The sequence below is a fragment of the Hyaena hyaena genome, unplaced genomic scaffold (genome assembly GCF_003009895.1).
Source record: "Hyaena hyaena isolate Hyena2069 unplaced genomic scaffold, ASM300989v1 scaffold_67, whole genome shotgun sequence".
Lineage (NCBI taxonomy): Eukaryota > Metazoa > Chordata > Mammalia > Carnivora > Hyaenidae > Hyaena > Hyaena hyaena.
In genome coordinates this window covers 4,247,335-4,273,120 of record NW_024080699.1, presented here as the reverse complement: position 1 = coordinate 4,273,120, position 25,786 = coordinate 4,247,335, and the positions used below count along the sequence as shown (strand labels likewise).

The window sequence follows — 25,786 nt, the reverse complement described above, 5'->3', positions numbered from 1 at the left end:
TTTTTATAGTTTATTTTTGAGACAGAGAGAGACAGAGCATGAGCAGGGGAGAGGCAGAGAGAGAGGGAGACACAGAATCTGAAGCAGGCTCCAGGCTCTGAGCTGGCTGTCAGCACAGAGCCTGACGCGGGGCTCAAACCCACAAACCGTGAGATCATGACCTGAGCCCAAGTAGGATGCTTAACTGACTGAGCCACCGAGGAACCCCTCCAACTGTTAAAAAAAAAATTTTTTTTTAATGTTTATTTATTTTGAGAGAGAGAGAGAGAGAGAGAGAGACAGAGAAAGAGTAAAGCAGGGGAGGGGCATAGAGAAGGGGAGAGAGAAAATCCTAAGCAGGCTCTGTCCTGTCAGCATGGAGCCCAATGCGGGCTCCATCTCATGAACCTTGAGATCATGACCTGAGCCAAAATTCAGTCAGATGCTTAACTGACTGAACCACTGAGGCACCTCCATTTCCAACTCTTATAAAATTAAAATATTTTAAAATATCTTAAATTATGGACTACTATGAAGTCTGAGAACTTAAAGACTAAAATTATTTGACTTTTTATGTTCAACTAAGTCATTAGCTAACTAAAAAAGGAAGAACCAATCTTCATATAAATTATTTAGATGATCAGTGAGTTCATTATTTATTAAGTCAATAACTACAAGGGAGAAAAGGATAATCTACAGTTATAGGATATGTGAATGCGTGCCTCTGTCATAGTTAACGGTAAGCACAGGTAAATCTGGCAGGTGGGCACATGTTATTTCCTATGTTTTACATTTTCAGAGCTGAAAACAGGTCTTGGGACTTTATGAAAGACTTATCAATTGTTAATAAGAAGATTTATCATTGGATTTTTCTTAGGAAAGAGAAACCACAATTATGAAACTGGCAATCGGCTCAACCATCAGTGAAGTTAGAAGATAGGAAATTTGGGGTAAGTCACACGTCCTCGGATGGCTTTGGCTACAAAACACTTCTAGGAGAAGCCACAGAATACAGCAAATGCAGACTCAAATGGCATTAGATGAATTTCTACATCAGACTGAAAATAATACGTCACTACTGCAACAGCAGAATTGAGGTGAAAAGATGGGAAAAGAAGGTCTTTCTGTAGCCCTTAAAAAATTAATTTTGCAATGGGATATCTTCCTAAGTTGTGAACACTCATTCATACCTGATTCCTAAGTTTTTGAATTTCTTCTTCTCGATCCTTAATCCTGCTTTGCAATGTGTTCTTCGTTCTATACAGATCTTCTTCGATGTAGTGGAATTCCTACAAAGTGAGACGTGAATAAACAGAAGCCCTATCAGTGTCCCCTATTTCATCCCCAGTACCTAAAACAGTGGCTGACATGCAGGAGGCACTCAGCTGACACGCACCACCATCTATCCTGAATGGATGAACGGACAGACGCGGACGGGTCTGATGAACACTACTCGGGCGTGCTGTATCAACCCGCACATGAGGCATAACCAAGCACAAGTCTGGGGTGATCACAGGTCTTCATGTTTCTTGGGTAGATACGTAGGAATAGAACTGCTGGATCACATAAGGGTTAGGTCTAACTTATGGGGGAAAAACTGCCAAATTACTTTGTGAACTGTTTTCAAAAAACCTGCGCTACTTGGGATTCCCATGCAATATGACAGAGTTCCAGTTCTTCTACATCCTTCCCAACATTTGGTATCGTTAGTTCCGGTAAGTGTAGCTACTCTATGGGTATGTGCTGGTGTCTCAGTGGGGTTCCTATTTGCATTTCTCTAGTGATTAGTGATGCTGAGCAGCCCTTCACGTGCTTATCTGGACCAGGCAACACCGTGCCCGTTTTGCTCTATCATTGCTAAAAGAGAAAAGAATACCTCCAGATTCACTAACAACTGCACGAATGTGCTGCTGGTTTGTACAATGGATACGATGAGTCAGTGTCAGTCGCAATTTAAGACAAAGCACATGCCAGGGAAGACAGAGTAGTTAACTAAGAAACCTTCAAAAGCATTATGCTTAACTGTGCAGATGAAGTAAAGGGAAGAAGTATGAAGACGTAAATGTGAGACAGGATCAAACTGCTAGACTACGGTAAAACATTTAGTTCAGCCTGCTCATGTTACTGATTAAAAAAGCTGAGATAAGGGAGAATAAAGAAAATGAGGCAGTAATTAGTTAGGGTAGGAGAATTGCAATTTACAAGAAGGTCTGCCTTGTTTCTTTCAAGCTCTTAGGCTAGCACAAAATTTAAGGTTGAAATTACTTAAATTAAAAAGGAAAACTATGGGACTGTTTAATGCCAAGATTAAGCCCTAATACCTAGAACATCTCATGACTAAATAAACAGCCTAGAGCTACATTCAGCTGCACTCGCCCTACTTAATTCTATCATTTTAAAAACGGGCACTGGCAGTGGGTGTGGTGAAGCCATCTGCCGTAATAAAATGAAAATTATCTAACCATCAAGAACATCAAATTTTTGCTTTTCGATATATAATAATAGCTCCTTGAATAAATTAAATGCAATTTCTGAAAGGACAGTCAATTTCATAACTAAATTATCTACGACAGACTATGATGTATCTGTAGGCTGCTACTCAATGGACTTTTTTCCCCTCACTACTCAGCAAACAGCTGAGTGGCACGTTCATAATAAAAACAAACATTTCTCTGAGAATAGAACAAGTTTCAGAAATGATAAATCCTAATAAAAAAGGTCTAGGAATATAAATACACAAAGCTGGAAATGTTATAAGTGATGCACTGATAATTGTAAGAATAGTTTTCTGTAAAGAGAATACAGATTTTATTGTGAGGATAAAATAAAATAACATACACTATGTGCCTGTAACAGTGTCATTATTTAGTAAATTACAGGGGTTGGTAACATTAGATACAGCATCTTCTGAAAATGTGGCTGTAAGCACGTTTAACTGTTGTAATAAGGAAACTATCATATGTCTATTAAAGTATGATAATTTGGTTTGGGGAGCAAACCACTGCTAAGTAAACAAAGAAATACAATTATAAACATGACTTGTAAGAACACTCTGTATAAATATTTCTTCTCAAACAGAAAGAGCGGTCTAACATGGCAATAATGTTGTATTTATATTTCTAGTAAATACTACTACTGCTGTCCCTAGAAAGCACAAACGTAATAAAACATGAAAATCAACTGATGTTTTTAAGCTTTCTATACATACGCACTATAGTATATGAGGTAGTAGTGTATGTACGTGGGGTGTATGAGGCAGCAGCGTATGTACGTGGGGTGTATGAGGCAGCAGTGTATGTACGTGGGGCATATGGGGTAGTAGTATATGTACATGTGGTATATGAGGCATCAGTATATGTACATAGAGTATATGAGGTAGTAGTATATGTTTATGTAGTATATGAGGCAGTAGAAAGAACTCTGGGACCGGAATCCTGAGTTCTGTGCTATTCTCTAGTCGTTGTTTGATAAGAGACAAGCCCTGTAACCGTTGTGTGGGTCTATTTCTCATCTGCCAAATAAACAGTGAAGGGGGTGGGTAGTAACAAGACAGGAGGGACCTAGAAGGTCCCATTTAGCATCACCGCTCCAAGCCCATCCTACAAGAATGTCACTAAGGTCCTTTACTAGAAGAGTATCCTCCGAGGGCCGCCAGCAGAACATCTTCCTTCGATAATCTTCCATCTAAAATCTTTACCTGCTTCTGTCGCTCCAATTCTGCCTCCAGTTCTTGTTTAGATGCTTTTTGTCCAGCTATTTGGTCTTGTAGGTCTTGTAACTGTTCTCTTGCTGACTCTGCCTCACTAACCTGCTGGGCCTCCATATCCTGAAACGATGAGCCTGATATGTGAAAGCAATAATTAACTGTTCATTTTGACACTTACTGAGTAATCACTATGCGCCATGCACGGGGCTGGGCGGGCACTGGGGGATAAAGGTGAGTGGACATGGTCTCCGCCTAAAAGGAGGACACAAACGGACGCTTCACTGTATAACACGGCAAACGGTGAGACACACGGACAGGATACCACAGCTGCCACAGCACCCGAACCACGTGATCTAATGAGCATGCGTCAACAGTGGCTCACTGGGAGATTTATGGCTCCAATCAAAAGCTAACGATTTCAAAAGGAACAGGAATATAATATCACAAAGGATTTTGCCGCACTGGTCCCATGGAACTGCAGGTTACAGTTAGTTTCTGCCTGTGTGCTAAGTACTCAACAGAAACTAAGAATATAACCATTCTCTCACATCACCTCAGATTAATTAGTCTATTATTTCTTTTTTAAATTAAAAAAAATTTTTTGAATGTTTTTATTTATTTCTGAGAGAGAGAGAGAGACAGTGTGAGCAGGGGAACGTCAGAGAGAGAGAGAGATCCAGAATCTGAAGCAGGCTCCAGGCTCTGAGCTAGCTGTCAGCACAGAGCCTGACGCAGGGCTCAAACCCACGAACTGTGAGATCATGACCTGAGCTGAAGTCAGACGTTTTACCGACTGAGCCACCCAGGTGCCCCCATTTCATTTTTTTTTTTTAGTTTTATTACCATTATCTGTTTGTATATCTTTCTATATTTCTTCCGCCTTCTCTCAGTGTCATTATTCTCATTTCTTCAAACTCAAAACCCACCTTCTAGATTTCCTAATAAATCTACTAGTGGCAAAGAATGTAACTCTAGGTTTCTCAATTTCCCCTGTATGGGTTAAGCATGCATCCATTCATACAGTCCCACAAGAGACAAAAACTGGCATCTCATCTGCTTTTGATCTTTTGGTACACTCTGTCTTGAACTCATCTCTACGTCTCCACACTTCACATACTGTTTGGAAGAACAGATAGATTAATGATACTTTCAGATAATAACAGATACTCCCAGATAACACAACTTTGTGGACTTAGAGAACAGCAATAAGTACAATTATTTTTCCCTATCCTTGAGTTTTGGGGATTGATAGTAGGTAAATTAATCTTGCCATCAGTTTGACTTAATCAAATGAATTCCTGAGCTGCAGGCAGTACAGGCAATGGTTAAGAACGTATTCTGGAATCGGGCAGAGGTTCTAATCCTGGCTCTGCTACTTTACCAGTCCTAGGGAAACTACTTTCCTTCTCTATGACTGAATTTCTCTTCAAACTGCAGAAAGAGAATGCACCATCTCCCTTACAGGGAATGCCTGGCATAGCAGTGCTTAGTGAATGACAGCTACTGGAGCCGTTAACAATTCTCTCATTCTGCTGGATACACTTTAATCCTTACTACAGATTTCATAAACTTGGGAAATAGTCAATGTCCTCAGTGATGCTGGGGTAAAGATGAGATATTAAATAAAACACGTCCTATTTTTCATAATCTCATCCAAAATACATGTATGAACAAAACAAAGCGTGAATAAGATTAGCATCCACTCAATTTCTAAGTTCACGGGACTGAATTCTTTGGAATTCATAATTAATTACAGGGAAAAAAATCCTACTTTCCAGATTCTGAGGACAACAGCCTTTATAAGCTCTTCTACTTGGCCAATATGAAAAAAATCCAGACGTGACATGAGCTAACAGTTGCTGAGGGCCTAACCCATGTTGGGAACAATGCCAGGCCCTTTACACATATCCCTTATCCTCAAGGGAAGCTCTGTTTACCTTCAGTTCATGGCTGAAAAAAGTCAGGCTCAGTGAGAAGTGGTGTCTGGTGCAGGCAACACATCTACTAAGCCTGAGATCCAAGCCCACACTCCAGACAAGAAGCCCTACCCTCACGACTTCCACACTTTCCATTGTAGATCATAAACATCTCACAAACCAATCACTTGCTGAGTTCATGCATGGGTGAGTATTCTTTGCAAAATGGTTTTTCTTTTAAAGAAGGCTTGTTAGCCAGCACTTTATCTTCTCTTGTTCTCAGAGACCACTCCTATGATATTTATGTCGAGGACTCCATGTTTTTAAACTAAATGAAAGGCTCCATTTATTTGTGGATTAAAAACAGCAATTACACATAAACCATAAATGATAAGATTACGTCTGAAACTCTAATTAAGAGACCGTCCCTGTGTCCGTTCCAGTATCAGAAAACATTCCAGTTTTACACACAAGCCCAAATCTCATTTGTGTTTTAACCACTAGATCACAAGATCCACAAATTCGAAGGTTCTGTCTGCTCCTTGCTATAACCCCGAGCCTATAAGATGCCCGGCACATGGGGGGCAGAGGAAGAATTGGTTTAATGAACGAACCTAGTTACCGCTCTTATTTCCAGCCCTTCACAGTCAGTGGACAAGAAACCTATCGCTTTAGATTCATTTCTGCATGGTGACCGCTGGTCCTGCATAAGTTCCACGCACTGTCTCACCAACACCCTTCCCTGAAAACACAAATGCCCCCTCGCCGCTCCCCTTACCTGCCAACAGCTGGGGGTGCGTGGCTGGCTGTGCAGCCGACCCACAATGAATCTTACCTGTAGTTCAGACCTCAGCTGATGGATCTGGCCCATTAGCTTCTGTATCTCCTCCTTCTGCATCTCCTTCTCATGGCGAAGTTCCTCCAGCTCCATGCTGTGAGCGGTACTGCTATCAAGGCCTTCAAACCCAGAGCCTTCCTTTAAGCTGTTAATCAATTTTTCTTTAGACTATTATAAAAAAAAGAAATAACCTTGAAGCAAAACTGAGGTCGGCTTGTATACTGAATGCCATTAATCTGACACTAACAAAGCCGCTGTGGAAATAGTCCAATTACATTCTCCATCAAAGAAGTCCACAGTGGGACAAAGATGCGACAGAGCCTTGCTGCATACCGTCCTTGGATTGAAGCCCCCAGGCCCATGTTATTGCTGAAAACTTGTTATCGACACAACTTTTCTCACATGTTCTTTTCCTCCTTCCTCAGGCTTTTTTTCCTCCATCACATGCTACTCAACAAATGTTTATGGAATGCCTACAGAGGGTTTTGCACTGTGCTCAGTGTCCTGTGTAATGAAGATGTCCCCCGTTGGGATGGCATCCTCTGCCTTATAAAGCAGAAGGGAAGTTTTGAGAGAGGCGTCTGCCAAGACCGCCTGCAGAGTTCTAAGAAGGAGAAAGCACCTCTGGGGAAGACAAGGCTCTACCTGAAAGCAGCAGTTATGCTGGTCCTGAAAATCGGCTAGGATTCGGACAGGTATGGAGAAGACAGGGCAAAGCATAAAAATGCAACGGCGTTAAGGTGTACGAGAAAGCCCTAATGTGAGGCGTGCTGAGGTAGAATGTTAGGGCCAATCTGTGGGGGCTTCAGATGCCAGACTAAAATGCTTGACTTTATTTGGTGGGCCAAGACAAGTGACCAAGAAGTAGACCGGAAGTGCTAGGACCAGAGCTGTATTTTAGGAGGGTTAATCTGGCAGGAGTATAACATACATGTTCACGAACTATGGCTGATGGACCACATCTGGCCTGTGGCCTATCCATGTACAGCCTACAAGCTAAGGATGGTTTCTACATGTTTAAAGGGTCATAAGAAAATAAAGAGTATGTGATGGTGACCACAGAGAGCCTGCAAAGCCTACAATATGTACTGTTTGGGTCTTTACAGAAAGAGTTTACCAACCCCTGGTAGAAGAGATGAGTTGGAAGAAGAGAGTTGATGTGGGAAGACTAGCTCAAAAAGTGCTATCTTTGTAGGCCAGCAATAATGACCATCAGCTCTTTCCCCTTCAGTAGAAATATCTGAATGGCACTCTCCTCCATCAAAAATAGTCTTCCCTTTTTATACGGTAGAACTCTGGGCAACTTCTTCAAACTTCTCTGTAATTTTCAAATTTTCTATCATAAACAGAATTCTCTCCCTCTCTCTGGGCTAGTGCCCAGACCTGTGTGCTGAGCACCAGGCGTGTATTTCGGATCGCTTTCCTGAAACTTTCACCCCAGCATCACATCAATTTTGCAAACTCATCGTCCCGTCCTAATGTCCAGTGCTAGCCTGCTGGCTTCCCTGTTTCCCTGCCACACGGCAGGGAGTAGCTCTCGTGCACTCAAGCCAGAAAACCAGAGTGCTCCCTCGGTCCACTTGCATTTCCCCCTCCTCCAGTTAAGTCTCTCAGTCTCACACACCCCACCTCCTCCACGTCTCTTAGCTGTCCTGTCTGCCACCTTCACTGCCGCAAACTAGACCCGGTCCTCGTTATTCCTCACCATTAATTCTCACACCCTCCTCTTTACGTCTCCATCTCGCCATCCCATCCTCACCCCTCCACGTCCGCAGCAATTTACTGAGCACCTCCTACGAGCTGGGCCCTGTGCCAACTCTCCCCTCACCTCCTCATCACGGCCAGTCCTTACGCTCCCCGTCTTCCTCCTCTTCATCCCTAACCATCACGGCCAAGGGAACCAGCTGCCGTCGTCCGCCACCGGCACCACGCTCCCTCAGGACCCCTTCGCTCCGGCACAGGCTGTCCTAGCAGACCTCTCTCCCATACGAGTCTTCCTACTCATCCTTCAGTTCCTCTTTATACAGCATCTCCAGTCACCCAACTCCCCCCCACCCCGCCCCCAGCAGGTTTTAAGGGCTTAATGCATCAATAACGTCATCGCATCAATTACCTCAGTGTCTTTTTGCCAACTGAACTGCTCTTTTCAGAAAGAAGACACACCCTCAGCACCTCCCATACGACCTCGTGAATAGTTAAGTGCTCAGTTAGGACCTTTTAAATGAATTGATTAGAGTGACATAGCAAGAATAATTAGAACCCTTTGGAGGAGACAGATATGCTGTCTCATGAAAGAGGAGTCAAAAAGGTGCTCATACCCAACAGGAAGGAGGCAGGAGATGAAGGAAAAAGGTGGAGTCAAACCTCATGTGGTTCCAGCTCTACTGCCTGGGAAGAAGGCATAATATCTATCACAATAGGAGAACGAAGGAGAAGCTGGTTTGGGGGATGGGACGTCCCACGGAGAGGCGCACCGCAGGCACTTAGAAACTGGGGTCAGGACTTTAGGCTTGGAGACAAGCTGATGTCACATCAAGGTGATGGAGGCAGAGTGAGAGTATGACAACGCGAAGAAAGGGGTTAGAGAGGGTTTAGACAGGATCTGGGGAGGACTCTTCCTCTGGAGACTGGGAAGAGGGCCCAACAGAGACAGAACGAGCAGGGAGAGAGAGCAGAGAGAGAGAGATGGCCGTGCGAGTGACACCAGAAGGCAGGAGCTTCAGGAAGGGAGGAGGGCTAACAGTGTCCAGTGCTCTACCAAAGTCAAAGTGGGGGGAAACTAAGAAAAGTAAGAAAATACATATTCAGGTCATCAAAGGCCTCTGGGAAGACAATTTCAGAAATGTAGCAGGGACAGAAATTACACGAAGGAGTTAAAGTTAACAGGTCTAAAATTAAGACAACATATTTGCAATAATTCCAGTAAGTCTGACATTGAGAGAAAGGACAAGGAAATGGATCAAAGTGGTCAAAAAAGCCAAAAGTATGGTTTTTTTTCCTTAGGCAGGAGTTCCAAGATCTAGTCTGACCTTCCACTAAGCAACCATGGGCTCTTGAGTAAGCTGAGCTGGAAGAAGGCAGCAGAGAGGGAAAAGCAGGGAGAGCACGGACTCAGGAGGAAGAGCTGAAATGAGGTGGGGCGGGAACCAATGTACAGGCTGAAAATTCCTCCCTGGAGAAGACGAGAGCAGATGTTCCCCCCCCCCCGCCCCCCGCCCCGACCGGAGAGGCAAAGGAAGGGGAAGCTGAGGACTAACATCAGTCAAAGACTGACACGGCGTGTCTCAGCGGAGTGGAAGGGAAGGTCAGCGGAGACACCAGGCGGTGGGGGGGAAGCCTGGTAAGAAGTGACTGCGTGACAAGAGTCATCAATACTGCGTGGTTAAGGTGACACGTGGCAGGCCTGGCCTGGGCAGTGGCAGAATGAATTTTAAGCAAAAAGAAAGAAAGGTGGTTGGCACAAGGGACACTTCAGCCTTTTATAGCACCTGTGAGCGGAATAAGGCATGTGATGTCAGCCAGCCTAGCCAAACACAAAACGAGTCCCCTCACGGATCAACGTGGAGTCAAAAGTGTCTCCCAACTGGGAAATCCCAACACCCAAAGTGCACATTTCAAGCTTACTTGGAGTATCCTAGTAGCTTTCTGCTTGTAGTCAACGAGTTCCTGCTTGGAGGACTCCAAGTTGGACTTATACACTTTGACTTGTTGCTGCAGCTCGTCAACTCTCTTCTTCTCGTCCGCGAATTTTCTCTCTGCCAGTGTAACTGCTTCTGCCAAGTTCTGACGTTCCACTTCCATTTTATTAAGGCGCGCAGCAAACTCACTCTGTGACAAATTTTCATGTCATACTTATGGCATTTCCTTTGAGATATATTTTACAACCATCTAATCACATATCTTACGGGATTTTTTTTTTTTTTTTTTTAGCTCAGTCCAACAACCTAACAGGGAGGTTTAAAAACAAAACAAAACACACCACCTCATTTGTTAAGAACTGAAGAATAGGAACTCTAAGGTTGCAGGCTCCCAGACATGGCAGTGCCTCAGAATTAATTTGGGAGCTTTTAAAAAATGCAGCCACCAAAGGCCTTCCCCAGGCTTAGTGAATTGGGATTTCTAAGATGAGGCTTGGAAATCTGTTTTTTAAGAAACTTTCATGGTAAAGTCACCCGGATACAGGTCTATCTGGTTAGCCTGATACTAAGCTGATCAATGCATAAAAGGTCTACAGAAAACAGTCTACGAGAAAGCAAATGAAAGAAGTCAATAGCTACATCTTTTCTAACAGTATGGCTAAGGTTTTCTTTTTATTTCAAATTTTTCAAATCAACTGTTCAATGTAATTTTTTAGCTTAAGAAACTTTTAAAGCCACTGAATGACTGAATTAAGTATAAAATATACCATATTTTGAAGAGTAAGTATACAAAAAAAATCTTATTAATGATTTTATTGCTAACTATATGGTGAAGTAACAGTACTTTGGATATACTGTGTCAAATAAAATACATTCATAAGATTTTCAAAAAGCCCACACTAGCTGATAGTTACTTTCAGGACGGAAGTATTTTCACCTGTTGAAAAGACAGCCTGGACCAGTGGTTCTCAACCTCACTGCCCCATGGACACACCTGTGACTCTTATAAAACTCAAACACCACTGCTTATGCCCACCTCACACAATGGGATCAGGCTCCCTGGAAGTGGAGACTTGGCATCAGAAAGTATTAAAAGCTACACGATCCTAATGCACAGACAGGGTTGAGAATCACTGAACTAGATGCAAAAACTAATTTAAGAGTAAAATTTGGGGCACCTGGGTAGTAGCCAGTTAAGCACCTAACTTTTGTTTTTAATGACTTCAAAATGAAGTCATACTATACTTTTTTCTTTTAATGTTTATTTTTGAGACAGAGCACAAGTTGGGGAGGGTCAGAGAGAGGGAGACACAGAATCTGAAGCAGGCTCCAGGCTCTGAGCAGTTAGCACAGAGCCCAATGCACGGCTCGAGCCCATGAACTGCGAGATCATGACCCGAGTCAAAGTCGGATGCTTAACCGACTGAACCACCCAGGTACCGCTAAGCATCTGACTCTTGATCGTAACCTAGGTCTTGATCTCAGGGACATGAGTTCAAGCCCTGCATTGGGCTCCACACTGGGCATAAGCCTACTTAAAAAAAGCTTTTAAAAAAGAGAAAAAATCTACATATTAGGTACATTTCTCTAGAAATAAATGAAATGAGATAAACTGGAATCAGAAAAAGTTTAAATAAAAAATAAACAGGATGCCCCACATCAGCAATTTTTTTCTAAGCGTTTTCTTCAAAAGTTTCTCAGCACCATCCAGTTGTAAGAAAGAAGCCCCAAATCAGCTTTTAATCAAATAATGGTAATGTTCATTGCAGAACGAAATTAAGTGAAAAAATGTCTGTCTCTAATGAACATTAACTATTTTAATTGTATTTCTTCTTTTAAAGGGGTGCTGAGGGGTTGCTCCCCTTTTATTGACAGAGCTTTCTCTAAAGAGGGTGTAATGCCCCTCCCCTCTGGGACTCCTATCTGACTTGTGCATCGTCCCTGCAAGGACCCTCTTAGTAGAGCCCCCACATATGCCTGCTGATGCCTTGTCTGTCATAAAGGAGGCTGAACTTCATTTTAAGTATATTTCAATACATAGGATTAAATTTAGCAAGAATCAAGCTAAATTCTCAAATACTCAGATTCTGTCACAGAAAGAGGGTTTTCTGAAATGCACTGTAGAATTTTATTCAAGAGAAAACGTGCGATGCAAGTCATTCCCTCTCTCTAACCTGCATCTGTTTACTGCTCTCCTGCTCTCTCTTCCGGGCGGCGTCCGCTTCATGCAGCCTCTCCTGGAGCGTCTGCAGAGCTTGGTGCTGCAGGCTGCTGCCCTCACTGTGGTCCTGCATCATTCTATAAGACAAGACACCGCTAGACAGGGCACATGTCCAGTGTACACGTGATAAGGTGCAATAAGCTGTAGAGTGTCGGCTTATAAGCACAAAAAAGATGGCTTGACTAAAATATTCTTAAAGAAATCTTTTTGCCTTTTAATGGAACGTAATCTTCATTTCTGGGGGTCCAAATATAAGCACACACCACATACGTTAAATGTCGAAAGATTAATGACACTCTGTTCTTCAAATATTTTTAAATGCAGGATTTGCTAACAACGCATCTCAAGATTCAAATAGTAAGACAACTTTTAATCACACACATTTCACATTAAAAAAACATAAATTTTCCCTTTGTAAATTTCGAAAGCTAAGCTTTCTCAAAGTGGTATACACAGCAGTGTTTATCATTACTTGTATGGGAAATAATCTTCCCAGCCCCTCTCCCTCGTTCACCACCAAGTGAGCTACCGTGACTTCTCGCTCTGTAAGGCCTCCAGTGCTTCCGTGCGGGTGCTCAGTAGCTGGTCGGCTTCTTGCAGCCTCACTTTGAGCACCCCCAGCTGCGAGTCCTTCGCGGCCACCGCTTCGGTCAGATCATCCACTTGGGCTCGCAGTTCTCGAGTTATTCGATCACTCTTTGAATGGTCAACGTTCCACTTTTCCACTCTCGCTCTTGCTTTGTTTAATTCTAAAAAAGAGACAGGGAAATTTCCCTATTCAGGTAGACAACGTTTTTCTCAGAGCACACACAGATTCTCCTCTGTGCGCCTTTAGGGCTTACTGCCGAAATCAAGAGCTTACAAGTATCTTCAAATTATTTGCTCCAAATGTGATACCCACTTCTCAAGGCCAACATTCACATCTACATTACAGTTAATAGGTTGGAACAGGGCATGATGATAGCTGCTCTTATACAAAAAAAATTTTTTTTGAAGCCTAACATAAAGCATTTGGGAGCCAAAACCAGTACTGAGCAGAATTCATAACACTAAAATGGTCGGTGGGCTTGGAGAGTTCTGCTAGAGACAGGAAGGATGCAAATCCAAACCCAAGGTATACACTCCAGGAAGACCAAACAAACAAAATCAAAACCTGAAGATAAATACAGGAAAGAATGTTTCTCTTGATTATTATAGCAAAAAGATGCAATTTTTTAATGTTTTATTAATTTTTTGAGAGTGCAAGTGGGGGAGGGGCAGAGAGAGAGGGAGACCGAGGACAGGAAGCGAGCTCTATGCCGACAGCAGAGAGCCCGATGTGGGGCTCAAACCCACAAACCGTGAGATCGTGACCTGAGCTGAAGACAGACGCTCAACAAACTGAACCACCCAGGGGCCCCCAAAAGATGCTGGTTTTTAAGTCTAGGACACTGGTGCAGTGTGGATTTCCACACACTCTCACAGATCATCTGTAACAGCTGGCTGCCGGCAAGAAAAAAAATTTTAACATCAAAACAAACTCTATGCAGTCTCAGGAAAGGCTCTATCTCTGTGTCCACGTTAGTCTGGTAAAGTGAAGCTGTTTCTAAACTCAGTCAACAAGTCTTAAACTTTCTTCCTCTTGCACTCTTCTGGGCCTCTAGCCATGTCTTGGCCAAACTTCCCCACTGTCCCTGCATCCTTTCTAATCACTGCCAGGCTCCAGGGCAGAGACTTCTCTTATTTGCTCACAGTCACACTTACATGAACACTAACATACTCCCTACCACTACCTCACGCGTGGGATCTTTTACTTTTAAATTACCCATTTCTGAGGAATCCAAGGGTTTTCTACTCTAGGGCCACTTCACTACACTTTTCGAGAGGGTACTTTTCAAAGTGAATTCCATGTTCACTTTACAGCTGCGGGAGCAGTGCAGTACAGTAACCTTGCCCACTGATGCCCATGACCTTGTTTAATCTCACCTCTCGTTCATGAGCAGCTCCCCCTGAATGCTCAGAATAAAGCAACCAAATGAATCAGATGATTACTTATGTTCTGTTCTCAGTTCTTAAATTTCATGATTCCTAGGAATGACCAAAAGAGCCAATGTTCTGGTTCAGGTTGGTAGCAGGATGACTGGTCCCACTTCTAAATCTGGGCCCTGTATTTCTATGAAAACAGTTTTTTAAAAAAATTTTTTAAAAATGTTTTATTTCTTTCTGAGAAAGAGAGAGAGAGAGACAGTGCAAGCAGGGGAAGGTCAGAGAGAGAGGGAGACACAGAATCTGAAACAGGCTCCAGGTTCTGAGCTAGCTGTCAGCAGAGCCCAATGTGGGGCTCGAACCCACGAACTACGAGATCATGAACTGAGAAGTCGGCCGCCTAACCGACTGAACCATCCAGGCGCCCCTGAAAACACTATTTTCTAAGTCTCATCTGAAATATTTCTAAGTGTTGATGTAATCAAATTTTCCATTTATTTTTGAAACGTAAAATCCCTAACCCTGCACAACTGAAATAAGGCTCTACCTTCTTGAGTTTCCTTGGATCTTTGAAGCAATGAGGCCATTTCTTGATTTAAAGACTGAACTTCATTCCTCAATAGTTGGTTCTCCAATCGAAGATTAGACAATTCATGTGATTTGCCGTCAGCAGGTGTTGGGTTATGGTCAGCTCAGGCAGCACCTGATGATACGTTTTCCTTTGAAGAATCCTCTTGAACTTCATGACCAGAATCTGGATTATTAGAGGTTTCTGTGAAAAACAGAATACATTTTTGTTATACCGGAACACGCACTGCATACACATCAGTAGTTTACTTTGGCAGAATGCCTTTTGGCTCAAGCTGACTGCTACAGCTAAATGGCATAAAAAGTAAACCTAATTTTCGATAGACTTCTTTCTGATGACGTATCATTCTCCTGCCTGGAGGCCACAGACCTCTAAGGATCTCAAATACTAGACATACTGAATAAATGGTGATGAGGAATAGACACAAGAATATAGTTCTGGGAAGGAGAAAATCAGAGAGAATCAAAGTGGCTGGGTTTAGGTAAAAAAGGTTTCAGTCCCCCTTTGGTCTTCAAAGTATTTTCTTAAAAAAAGAGACAAGACCCAACAGTGAAAATAATAGAAAGGCACAAAAGAACAGCTGTGCGTTTCAAGGCGAGAAGAGTAGTAACTGAGAGCAATTTGTTACATACCGAACTGGAGTCTAAAAGGTCTTACTCAAAGAGCTAAAGACTCATAAATTCAGATTCATCCTGTTCTTGTTACACAATGTGATGCAGATGCATTTTTTACATGCTCTAAAAAAAATGAGGTATAGCTATATGGCTAAATGTTAAAATGGACTAAAATAGTAACTGTATAGGCAAAACAGCTGACACTTCACAAAGGAAGATAAACAAATGATCAATTATCATATTGAAAAGTTCTCAACATTGTCAGTGATCAAGGAAAAATGCCAATTAAAACCACAATGAGAACCAATACACACCTGCTAAAATGCTAAAATTAGAAGGACAATGCCAAAGGTGGACAGAGCCACTGAGCAGCCAGCGCTCCCCTAGATTACTGCTGGGGCACAAGACAGGAGAACCACTGCTGGAAAAGGGTTCAGTTTCTTATGAAACGTAAATATGCACCTACCATTTCGCCTAGTAACTCCGCTCCCTAGGTGTCCATTTCCAACAAAAAGGAAAACATTTTCCCGCAAATAGACAAGTACAAAAACGTTCACAGCAGCTTTAGTCACAATAACCAAAAACTGGAAACAATCCATTGTCCATAAAAGAGACTGGATAAATAGTGATATATTCAATAGAATATGGGTAGAAGTAAAGGAAGGGATGGAAAACAGGAGGGTATAAATGAAACAAGAGTGGCTGTAAGCTGTTTGATAATGTAGCCAGATAATAGGTATTACTGGAGGGAGTCATCAAAATCTACTTTGATATATCTGAAATTTCCAAAATCAAAAGTTTTTAAAAGAAATAAAGTATATATCCAAAATTGTGGGATATATAAAGTAGTATTTAAAAAAACATATCTAGGGGTGCCTGGGTGGCTTAGTTGGTTAAGCATCCGACTTTCGCTTAGGTCATGATCTCGCGGTTCGTGGGTTCGAGCCCCGCGTTGGGCTCTGTGCTGACTGCCAGCTCAGAGCCTGGAGCCTATTTCAGAGTCTGTGTCTCCCTCTCTCTCTCACCCTCCCCTGCTCACGCTGTCTCTCTCTCTCTCTCTCTCTCTCCTAGAAATAAAACATTAAAAAAATAAAAAATAAATAAAAAATAAAAAATAAAAATAAAAAGACATATCTAGGGGCACCTGGGTGGCTCAGTCGGTTGAGCATCCAACTCTTGAATTCGGCTCAGGTCATGAACCCAGGGTTGTAGGACTGAACCCCATGTCGGGCTGTGAGCTGACAGCACAGAGCCTGCTTGGGATTTTCTCTCTCCCCCTTTCTCTGACCTTTCCCTGCTTGCTCTCTCTCAAAATAAATACACATTTCAAAATATAAAAATAAAAAGACATTTATGGTATTTAAAATATATATTCAAAATAAAAGGAAGACAATTAATGATTTAAAGGCTATAAAAACAGAATAAACCCTGGGGTGCCTGGGTGGCTCAGCTGGTCAAGTGTCTGAGTTCAGCTCAGGTCATGATCTCATGGTTTGTGAGTTCAAGCCCTGCGTTGGGTTCTGTGCTGACAGCTCAGAGACTGGATCCTGCTTCAGATTCTGTGTCTCCCTCCCTCTTTGCCCCTGCCCCGCTGACACTCTGTGTGTCTCTCTCAAAAATAAATAAGCATTAAAAAAAATTTAAAACAGAATAAACCTCAAAGCAGAAATTAACAATAAAGACCAGAAATTAACAAAATAGAAAACTGCTAGAGATGATTAAAATGGTCTTCTGACAAACATTATGCCAATAAATTTTTTAGAGTATACGATGTTGAAACCTATCAAACTGTATACTTAAGTATGTGTAGTTTACTGTATGTCAGTTATACTTCATTAACACTGTTTAAAAAACAGGCATTTATCACGGTGCCAGACATTGATATTCTTCCAGTAGTATCTGCAATCAAGCTTTGGTTTCTGCAGGGTTAGTGTGAATGATTAGGTTAGTGTCCAACTGGGTTAAGGTTACAGCTATGACACTTTTATTATTGTCGTGAAATTAAGTAAAATAAATATGATCCTCCAAAGTATATATGAAATAGACAAATTCTTAGGGGTAAAAAATGTAACTCACCAAAAACAAAGGAAATGGAAAACCAATGGAATCAATAGTTAAAACTCTAGACCTTATGGTTTTACCAGTGAGTTTCAGCAAAATTCAGGGAATAAATAATCTCAGTCATACATCAAATAATTAAGACAACAGAAAAACAGGGAACACTTTCCAATTAATTTTATAAGATAACCTAAAGGTAATACTAAACCTAACAATATTATAGGTCACTCTCACTTATGAAATATATGCAGAAACCCTAACCGGAATAATAGCAAACTGAAAGTTAAGTTTGGTTTTAAGTTTTAAAAAGTCAATTGATTTGTATACCATATTAATATTAAAGAACAAAAACAATATTAAAAAATCATATGAAATCTCATACATACAGGAAAAAACATTGCAAAAATTCAACATAAAAACTCAAACTAGAGGGGTGGCTGGGTGGTTCAGTTGGTTAAGCATCTGACTTAGGTCATAATCTCACCATTTGTGGGTTTAAGCCCTATGCTGGGCTTCATGCTAACAGCTCGGAGCCTGCTAGGGATTCTCGAACTCTCCCTCCCCCTCCCCCACTCTCTCTCTCAAAATAAATAAACTTAAAAAAAACACAGTTCAAACTAGATATACATAGAAACAGTCTTCACCTGATAAAAAGCACCGATGAAAAACCTAACACAAACACTGTACTTGGTTAAACAGTATATGGTTAAGACAAAGAACAAGAATGGAGCTCCTGGGTGGCTTAGTCGGTTAAGAGTCCGACTTTCGCTTAGGTCATGATCTCATCGTTCGTGGGTTCGAGCCCCATGTCGTGCTCTGTGCTGACTGCCAGCTCAGAGCCTGGAGCCTGTTTCAGTCTGTGTCTCCCTCTCTCTCTGACCCTCCCCTGCACACGCTCTTTCTCTCTCCTAGAAATAAATAAAACATTAAAAAAAAATTAAAAAAAAAAAAAAAGACGAACAAGATTTAGCCCAAACCAATGCAGTGAGGCAAGAAAAAGATTTTTTAAAAAGATTAAAGGGTTAAGAAGAAACCAAACTGTCACTATCCACAGATATCATACTGTTGAAAATCTAAATGTATGTACAGAAAAATATGAAAATTAAGAGCTATGTAGGCTGCTGTGTGTCAAAAGCCAATACATCAGCAACAGAAAGTAAGACATTAAAAAGGATACCATCTATAAGTTTCAAAAAATATAAACTACCAGGAATAAATCTGACAAAAAGTAGGCAAGACTTCCATGAAGAAAATGATAAAATCTTAAAGAAAGACACTTAAAAACTAAGTTGAGATTATACCATGTTATTACGGGTGAGAAACCTCAGTTTTGTAAAGATGCTGATTCTCACCCAACTGTCCATATAGAAGCAACAGACTCCCAGTAAAAAGGCCAACAGGTTTGTGAAGCTTGGTAAGCAAATTCTAAAATGAATATGGATGCACAAACAAGTCCAAGAGCAGTCGCAACATTCCTGAAAGGCCAGGTGGGAGAAATCGCTCTACGGGGTATCACCACACTCTACAACTACACGAATTAAGACAGCGTGGCACTGGCACAAAACACCAGGGTGATATTGCAGATTGACAGAAAAAGGAAATATTTTCAGTGAATTATGGTGAGATAACAGTATGGGGAAAAAATGGAACTAGACGCCTACCTCACGCCATTCATCTAAAAAAACCCCAAAACTTTAAATAAACATAGAAATATGAAAGGCAAAACTACAAAACCTTTAGAATATAGGCAAATATCCTGACGGTCTTAGGACAGGAAACTTTTTTCTAAGACATAAAAAAAAAAAACAAACCACAAAGACCGATAAATTCATGTCCATTAAGAACTCTACTGAGAGGGGCGCCTAGGTGGCTTAGTCGGTTAAGCGTCCGACTTTCGCTTAGGTCATGATCTCGCGGTTCATGGGTTCGAGCCCCGCGTCGGGCTCTGTGCTGACTGCCAGCTCAGAGCCTGGAGCCTGTTTCAGTCTGTGACTCCCTCTCTCTCTGACCCTCCCCTGCTCACGCTGTCTCTCTCTCTCTCTCTCTCTCTCCTAGAAATAAATAAAACATTAAAAAAAAAAAAGAATAGTTAAAAAAAAAAAAAAAAGAACTCTACTGAGACACCACAGAGAGAAGTGGGGGGAACCAAGGGAAAACTGAAGGAGGTGGAGAAAGAATCCCCATCTGGAACACAGAAAGAATTATCTATGAATCAATAAGGAAAAAGACAAATGATCCATTGGGAAAAACTGATCAAAAGACTCAAATAGCACTTCCCAGAACATGAAAACCTGCAGAGTTAAATATCTGAAAAGATGCTCAACCTCATTAGTAATGAGAAAAATCACAACCACACACCCGATTAACAAAACATAAAATGTCACTGAATATACCCACTGCTGGTGAGAAGGCAGAGCAGAAGCAATAGTAACCAGAGGTGCTCAAGCATGAATTGGTACACCCTCCTGAGAAAACAACTCTGGTGTGTACCACCATACTGGGAACCCTGTCACACCATGTCACACCCTACAACCCAGCAATTCCATTCACAGTCGTTTCTAGGCACCCTAGGGCACGGCTTCACAACCTAGGGTGATTCTACTCCCAAGGGACATGACATTTGGCTACACATCTACATATAACTATATACCTAGATATATGTCTACATCTATAGATATATCTATAGATACAGAGAGATAAAACCCTATATAGATATCTATATAGATCTAAAGAGAGAGGGAAAGAGAGACATTTTTGGTTGTCACAACTGGGGATGCTACTGGCATCGAATGCATTAAGACACCAGAGATGGTGCCTCCTACATCTATTCTGCCCACTGGTCCCAAGATTGAGACCCTGCCCTAGAGAAATGAAACTTCATCTTTGTAATTCCCAAGTATTAACTGGTTCTAACTAATTTCCTTGTCAACCAGGTTCCCTTTGGCCCATCCTTTACAATTAAATTTAAGTGGTTTTCCTTAAAAATAGAAAAACGCTGCCGACTTTCTTTGAGAGACCGCTATTAGCATCACATTGCCATGGCCCTTACAACTTATGTGGCCCTGGCAATCACCTGGAGAACAAAAAAGGAAATAACCAGATGCCCTGCCTCCAGCCCTGGAAAACCTGACTCAAGAAGTGTGGGGAGGCAGGCACTGATTCACTTTTATTTATCACACAAGTGCTTCCAAGGCATGCTGCCCTGGACCACTCTTTGTAGGTAATGCTGTATACGCGTAATGGGTTTAAACATTTAAAAAGAGGCACACAAGGGCCTTCACAAACAATTCCCAACCTTCTTTGCTACCTTCATTTTCCTTTGCTGTCCATCTCCTACACGCTGTGCCTAGAACAACTACTCTACCAAACATGTACAGAATCTCATGCTGTCTCCAATCCCTCTTCTTTTTCTCCTGGAAATTTCTACTCATTCTTTGAGACTCAACTCAAATTACAGACCCCTGTGAATCCTTACCTGAATACCTTAATTAGTTACATTCTCCTTAATGCCTTCACATTACTCTGGCCATATTTCAATTATGGTATTTAATATTCTAAATACTAATATACTATACATATATTGTTTTTAATTTTTTTTTGAGAGAGAAAGTGAGAGAGAGGGAGTGGGAGGTGGACAGAGGATCCAAAGTGGGCTCTGCACTGAGTGCAGTGAGTCCATCGCAGGGCTCGAACTCATGAACTGTAAGATCATGACCTGAGCCGAAGACGGACCCTCAACTGACTGAGCCCCCCAGGTGTCCCACAAATTATGTTTACAGGTCTCTCTCACCCTCTAGACCTTGTTAAGAAATTTAGGAGTGTGTGTACATAATTAGTCAACTGTTACTGTATGATCCTGTCTTGAAAGCCCCAAACACTTGCCTCTTTACCACTTTAACTTGACAGATTTTATTCACCAACAGCCAGGACTATGGGAGAAGCTTTAATATTTTAGAAAATAACAAGCTTCCATTAATCATCAACTTTATACAGAATCTCTGCAAGAACTTATTGTGTTTATTTCTATTTTAAAATGGTTAGTAGGTACTGGAATTAGCACATCACCATGTTAACCTCATTTTTGCAGGTGAGAAGATCAACATATAGAGGTAATTTCAAAACAGTGAAAACCAGAATTCTAAACTGTTACTTCACTACCAGGTCAACGCCTTCAACCCTTCAACTCGGATCAAAGCTCAGTCTCTCAGTTTTATTTCTGAGGGAAGCAAGGGGTTAAAAAAAAAAAAAAGAAAAAAGAAAGAAAGAAAAGCAAAGAAAAAGCCTTCACAATCCAGAGTATATGTGAGGTACATCCTCCTATTTTCTAATCCCAAAAAGAAATGAAGCGAAATAGTTCCAAATCTAAAATTATGTTTTCTAGGGGCGCCTGGGTGGCTCAGTCAGTTAAGTGTCTGACTTTGGCTCAGGTCATGAACTCACGGTTTGTGGGTTCGAGCCCCGCATCAGGCTCTGTGCTGACAGCTAGCTCAGAGCCTGGAGGCTGCTTCAGATTCTGTACCTCCCTCTCTCTCTGACCCTCCCCTGCTCACGCTGTCTCTCTCTCAGAAATAAATAAAAACATTAAAAAAAATTTTTTTAAATTATGTTTTCTTTCACATTTCAAAATTGTCTTTTTTTGTAGTTTAAAATATCTTAGAGAATCATCATGGGCAGAATTTCTTAGATGCTAGGCTGGGTAAAGGTACCCAACAGACAGCACTCAAAGGTCCCTATTATAACTGTACACTGACTAATGGCTTGCCATGTTGTCGGCCATGTTCATACCACATTTCAGAGCCTGCCTTTATGGGGAGAAGTGACAAAACAGAGTTTGAGAAACACTACCGGAACATTTTGGGCTATGGCACATCCAATTTGCTGAATGCTAAAAGAAACAGAGGGCTGGTTAACTACCATCGCCTTGGCTCCTAGAAGGATTTTCCTCGATGGTTTTGACGGTGGTTACATTGGTGTTCACAGAACCGCCACTTGCTGTCCGAGAACTCTGCAGGCCAGGAGTCTTGCTCCTTTCTTTTTTGGTTTCCACCCTCCCAGTAGGCTCCTTCTGTGAACTATTAAGAAAGTCAAACAGCAGCTCATCATCAGGTTCTGACTTTTTTCTTCGAACAAACTGGGATGAAGGCCTAGGGGCAGATGTGTTTTCACCAGAATGGGAGGTCTCCACTGACGCCCTAGATCCTACTTTCACATTTGCGGTGCCAGCTAAGATGGTGGCCTTCTGGTTCCTAATGTTCTCAGCAGCTGAGGAAATATACGCAGCTTTAGATCCAGCCTGATAAGTCAAATCTGTATTCTGCTGAAGTTCGGGATAGTCAGCATTTTTGTTATATGCGAGATTGCTGGTGTTCTCTTTTCTACTGAGAGCTGTCGCAGCCCCTTGATCAACTCGATTTAAAAGATCTTCTGCCTTTCCAGCAAGATCAGCAAACCAAGACATGACGGTAGCAGAACAATCCTACTGGTGAACCTGTAAAAGGTACATAAAGCGGTCAGTACGGCGTAACAGCAGCACACAGCAGTGAAGACGGAGCTCTGGAGTCAGATGGTCCTGGACTGAAAGCCTAACACTGCCTCTTACTAGCCATCTAACCCTGAGCTATCAACTTCCCTGAACCTGAGACACTTTACCTAGAAAATGAGGAAAATAAGTGTGTTCACATTAAAGGACAGCTTTAAGAAGAAAGAGTATATAAAAAAACTTGTCGCAAAATGCCTGACACACAGTAGGCAAGCATTTTAATAGCAGTTGTTATTACCATAATAATTACAGCTATCACTACTGCTATAACTCCTCTATTTGAACAAAAGGCAAATGTTAATGTGTAGCAAACGTAAGTAGCAAATAATCAATGTAGTAAACTTCCAGCACAACCAAATAGAAAGAATTCCCTGAAGTTTGTTTTAAGGTGCTAAAACTTGAAGAGACTTTGGATTCATACTAAATCTACCTTCATGTGCAAATACAGCACTATCATGGATAATTTAGATGTGCACATAATCTTTCCAAAGTACACTTACGATAATTTACGTGCTCAGCACCTACTATGTGCACACTGGCTAAAAAAGACTGCATAGCCATTTATTTGATAAACAGATCGGAGTACTTTTTGGTGTGCCAGAATGAATCGGGATGCTGAAGTAATTAGTTCTTACAGATACAGACCTGTACTCAAACCGTCAACAACCATTTCTTGAATGTGCACATTGTTGTGCCTGGGATGCTGTTTCATCATTAACTCTTTCTTGTCCTTAGTCTTCACCTGAATGTCATGAGCTCCAAAACACAGTTCTCTTTCTTTCCATCTAGAGTCTATCATTCTCTGTTCATATGCTAGGCTTTTCCCTCACAACATTTTATGTTTTATATGATTTTTTTCTGTCTCTTCCTATTGGGAAAGGGGAGGAGGGAAGTGGCTGGATGAAGGCCAGGTCTGTTTTGCTTACCACTGAATACTCAGCACACATCAGGCATCCGTAACTACCGCTGAATCTAGTTTGTATGTCAAACGCCATACAAACGTTATATTTATCACATAATTTCACAACCACATTATGCAGTAAGTAGCAATGTTTTTTTCACAAACAGGGAAAAGACTTAGAAAGACCCCAGAGTTTCCATGGCAGTTCAGCAACTCAAATCTAAGTCAGCCAAACCCACTTTTTTTTAAAAACCACTGCCTTTCCCATCTAGCCTCAATCTGAATAACCTCAAGAAGAAACTCACCCTCTAAACCTGTTCCCTACAAAATGGGACTACTCCATACCTGTGTATATCACATTTTAAGAGACCTCAATTGAAAATGGAGGTGCAATGCTCTAAGATACAAAACTCCTCACACAAGTGAAGTATTATTCTCATGTAGACCTTGGCCGCGATTGGGCGGCAAATGAACCTTACTAATTAAAGCAGTCAAAACATACTTCTTAGCCCCCTATATCTCGCCTCCTATTTTAAAGTTAATAGGGCTTTCAAACAAAACCCCATGCCTTAACGTTGATTACCCAATTAATTACAAACATGGGTCCTGGGCACTTGTCAGGACACGGCACTAACGACTCCAGCGGACTTCAGAGGGCAGTGCCCTCAAGTAGTTTCTCAGGCACCGCCCTAGGAAATGGCCCAACAGGGACGGGGATGGGAGAAAGAGACGGTGGCAGTGCATGGGCTGGGGATGCGTCCGCAGACAGCAGTGGCAGGGCCTGCCCGAAGGCCAGTTGTCAACACAGAGGAAGGGTGGCCGGAGGTCAGTCTGTAGATCCCAGGTAGGCGAGTACAGACACCCCCCCACTTCGCTCCCCACCCACCAGGCTGAACCTCTGGAAGGGGAGGAGCTGCCAAACCAGGCTGGGGGCGGAGGGAGGGAAGAGAGGGGAGGGCACCAAACAATGCCGGCCGGGGCCCGAGGGGGCCCCCCTGCCCTCTCCCTCCGCCCCCCAAAAGCACAGACACCGGAGTCTCCGCGTAGGGGACGCCAACCCCGCGCCTACACCGTTAACGCCCTAGGCGGACCGGTCCGGCGCACTGGGCTCACGCTGCCGCCTCACCTGAGGACTCTGGAGCGGCAGCACCGCGGCCTTGTCGCCCGCCTGGGCCGCCCCCCACCTCGCAGCCGGCGGCGAGAGGGCCAGGCAGATGAAACCTGTCCCGGCCCTGTCGCGGCCCGGCTACTCTTCCGGGAGACGTGGAAGGGCAGCGAGGACCCCAAAACAGAGTGGCTTCCGAGCTGCCTGAGCGGCCCAGGGCCGACGGCAGCCACCTGGAGGCGTCAGGCGGTGGCGGCGGCTGCTGCGGGGGCCTCGCTCTTGGCCACGCCCTTCTTCCGCCTGGTGCGTGCGACGTAGCTCTCCTCCCTTGGACGACTATCTGCACGCGGCCGGCATAACATTGTAGGCCACGCCTACCAGGGGCGGGACCCTCGGCGGCACTGGGCGGTGACAGAGGCGGTGCCCCGCCTAGAAGGAATTTGAGGCCTGAGTTGGGCGGGGCGTGAGTCCCAGGTGGACCCCCCCAGCCTTCACCTTTCCCGCTTTGCCTGCCAGTTTTGCTGATGGGGATGCTGAGGACCCAGGGGATGGGAATACAGAAAACAAGATCGTAAGTTCATGAAGCTTCCTTTCTAGCGGCCGAGACGGATATTAAATAAACCAATGGCTGAACAAGACAATTTTAAGAGTGCTATCAAAGCTGTAAAGACAAAAAGGGAGAAGTGACTGGACATGGAGGAAACACTTTAAATAGTG

General features: G+C 42.6%; 1 protein-coding gene across 1 annotated transcript in view; it reads right to left on the bottom strand.

The window, feature by feature from the left end:
* The window catches only part of GOLGA5 (golgin A5), a 37,623-nt gene extending 12,343 nt beyond the window's left edge, over positions 1-25,280 (bottom strand). Inside the window, 9 exon segments of the mRNA XM_039232522.1 lie at positions 1,170-1,268; positions 3,677-3,805; positions 6,437-6,607; positions 10,064-10,267; positions 12,252-12,375; positions 12,828-13,047; positions 14,811-15,035; positions 22,439-23,012; positions 25,091-25,280. Of these exon segments, the coding sequence (XP_039088453.1) occupies positions 1,170-1,268; positions 3,677-3,805; positions 6,437-6,607; positions 10,064-10,267; positions 12,252-12,375; positions 12,828-13,047; positions 14,811-15,035; positions 22,439-22,982 (1,716 nt within the window). The 5' untranslated portion in view covers positions 22,983-23,012; positions 25,091-25,280.
* Between the last annotated feature and the right edge of the window lie 506 nt (positions 25,281-25,786).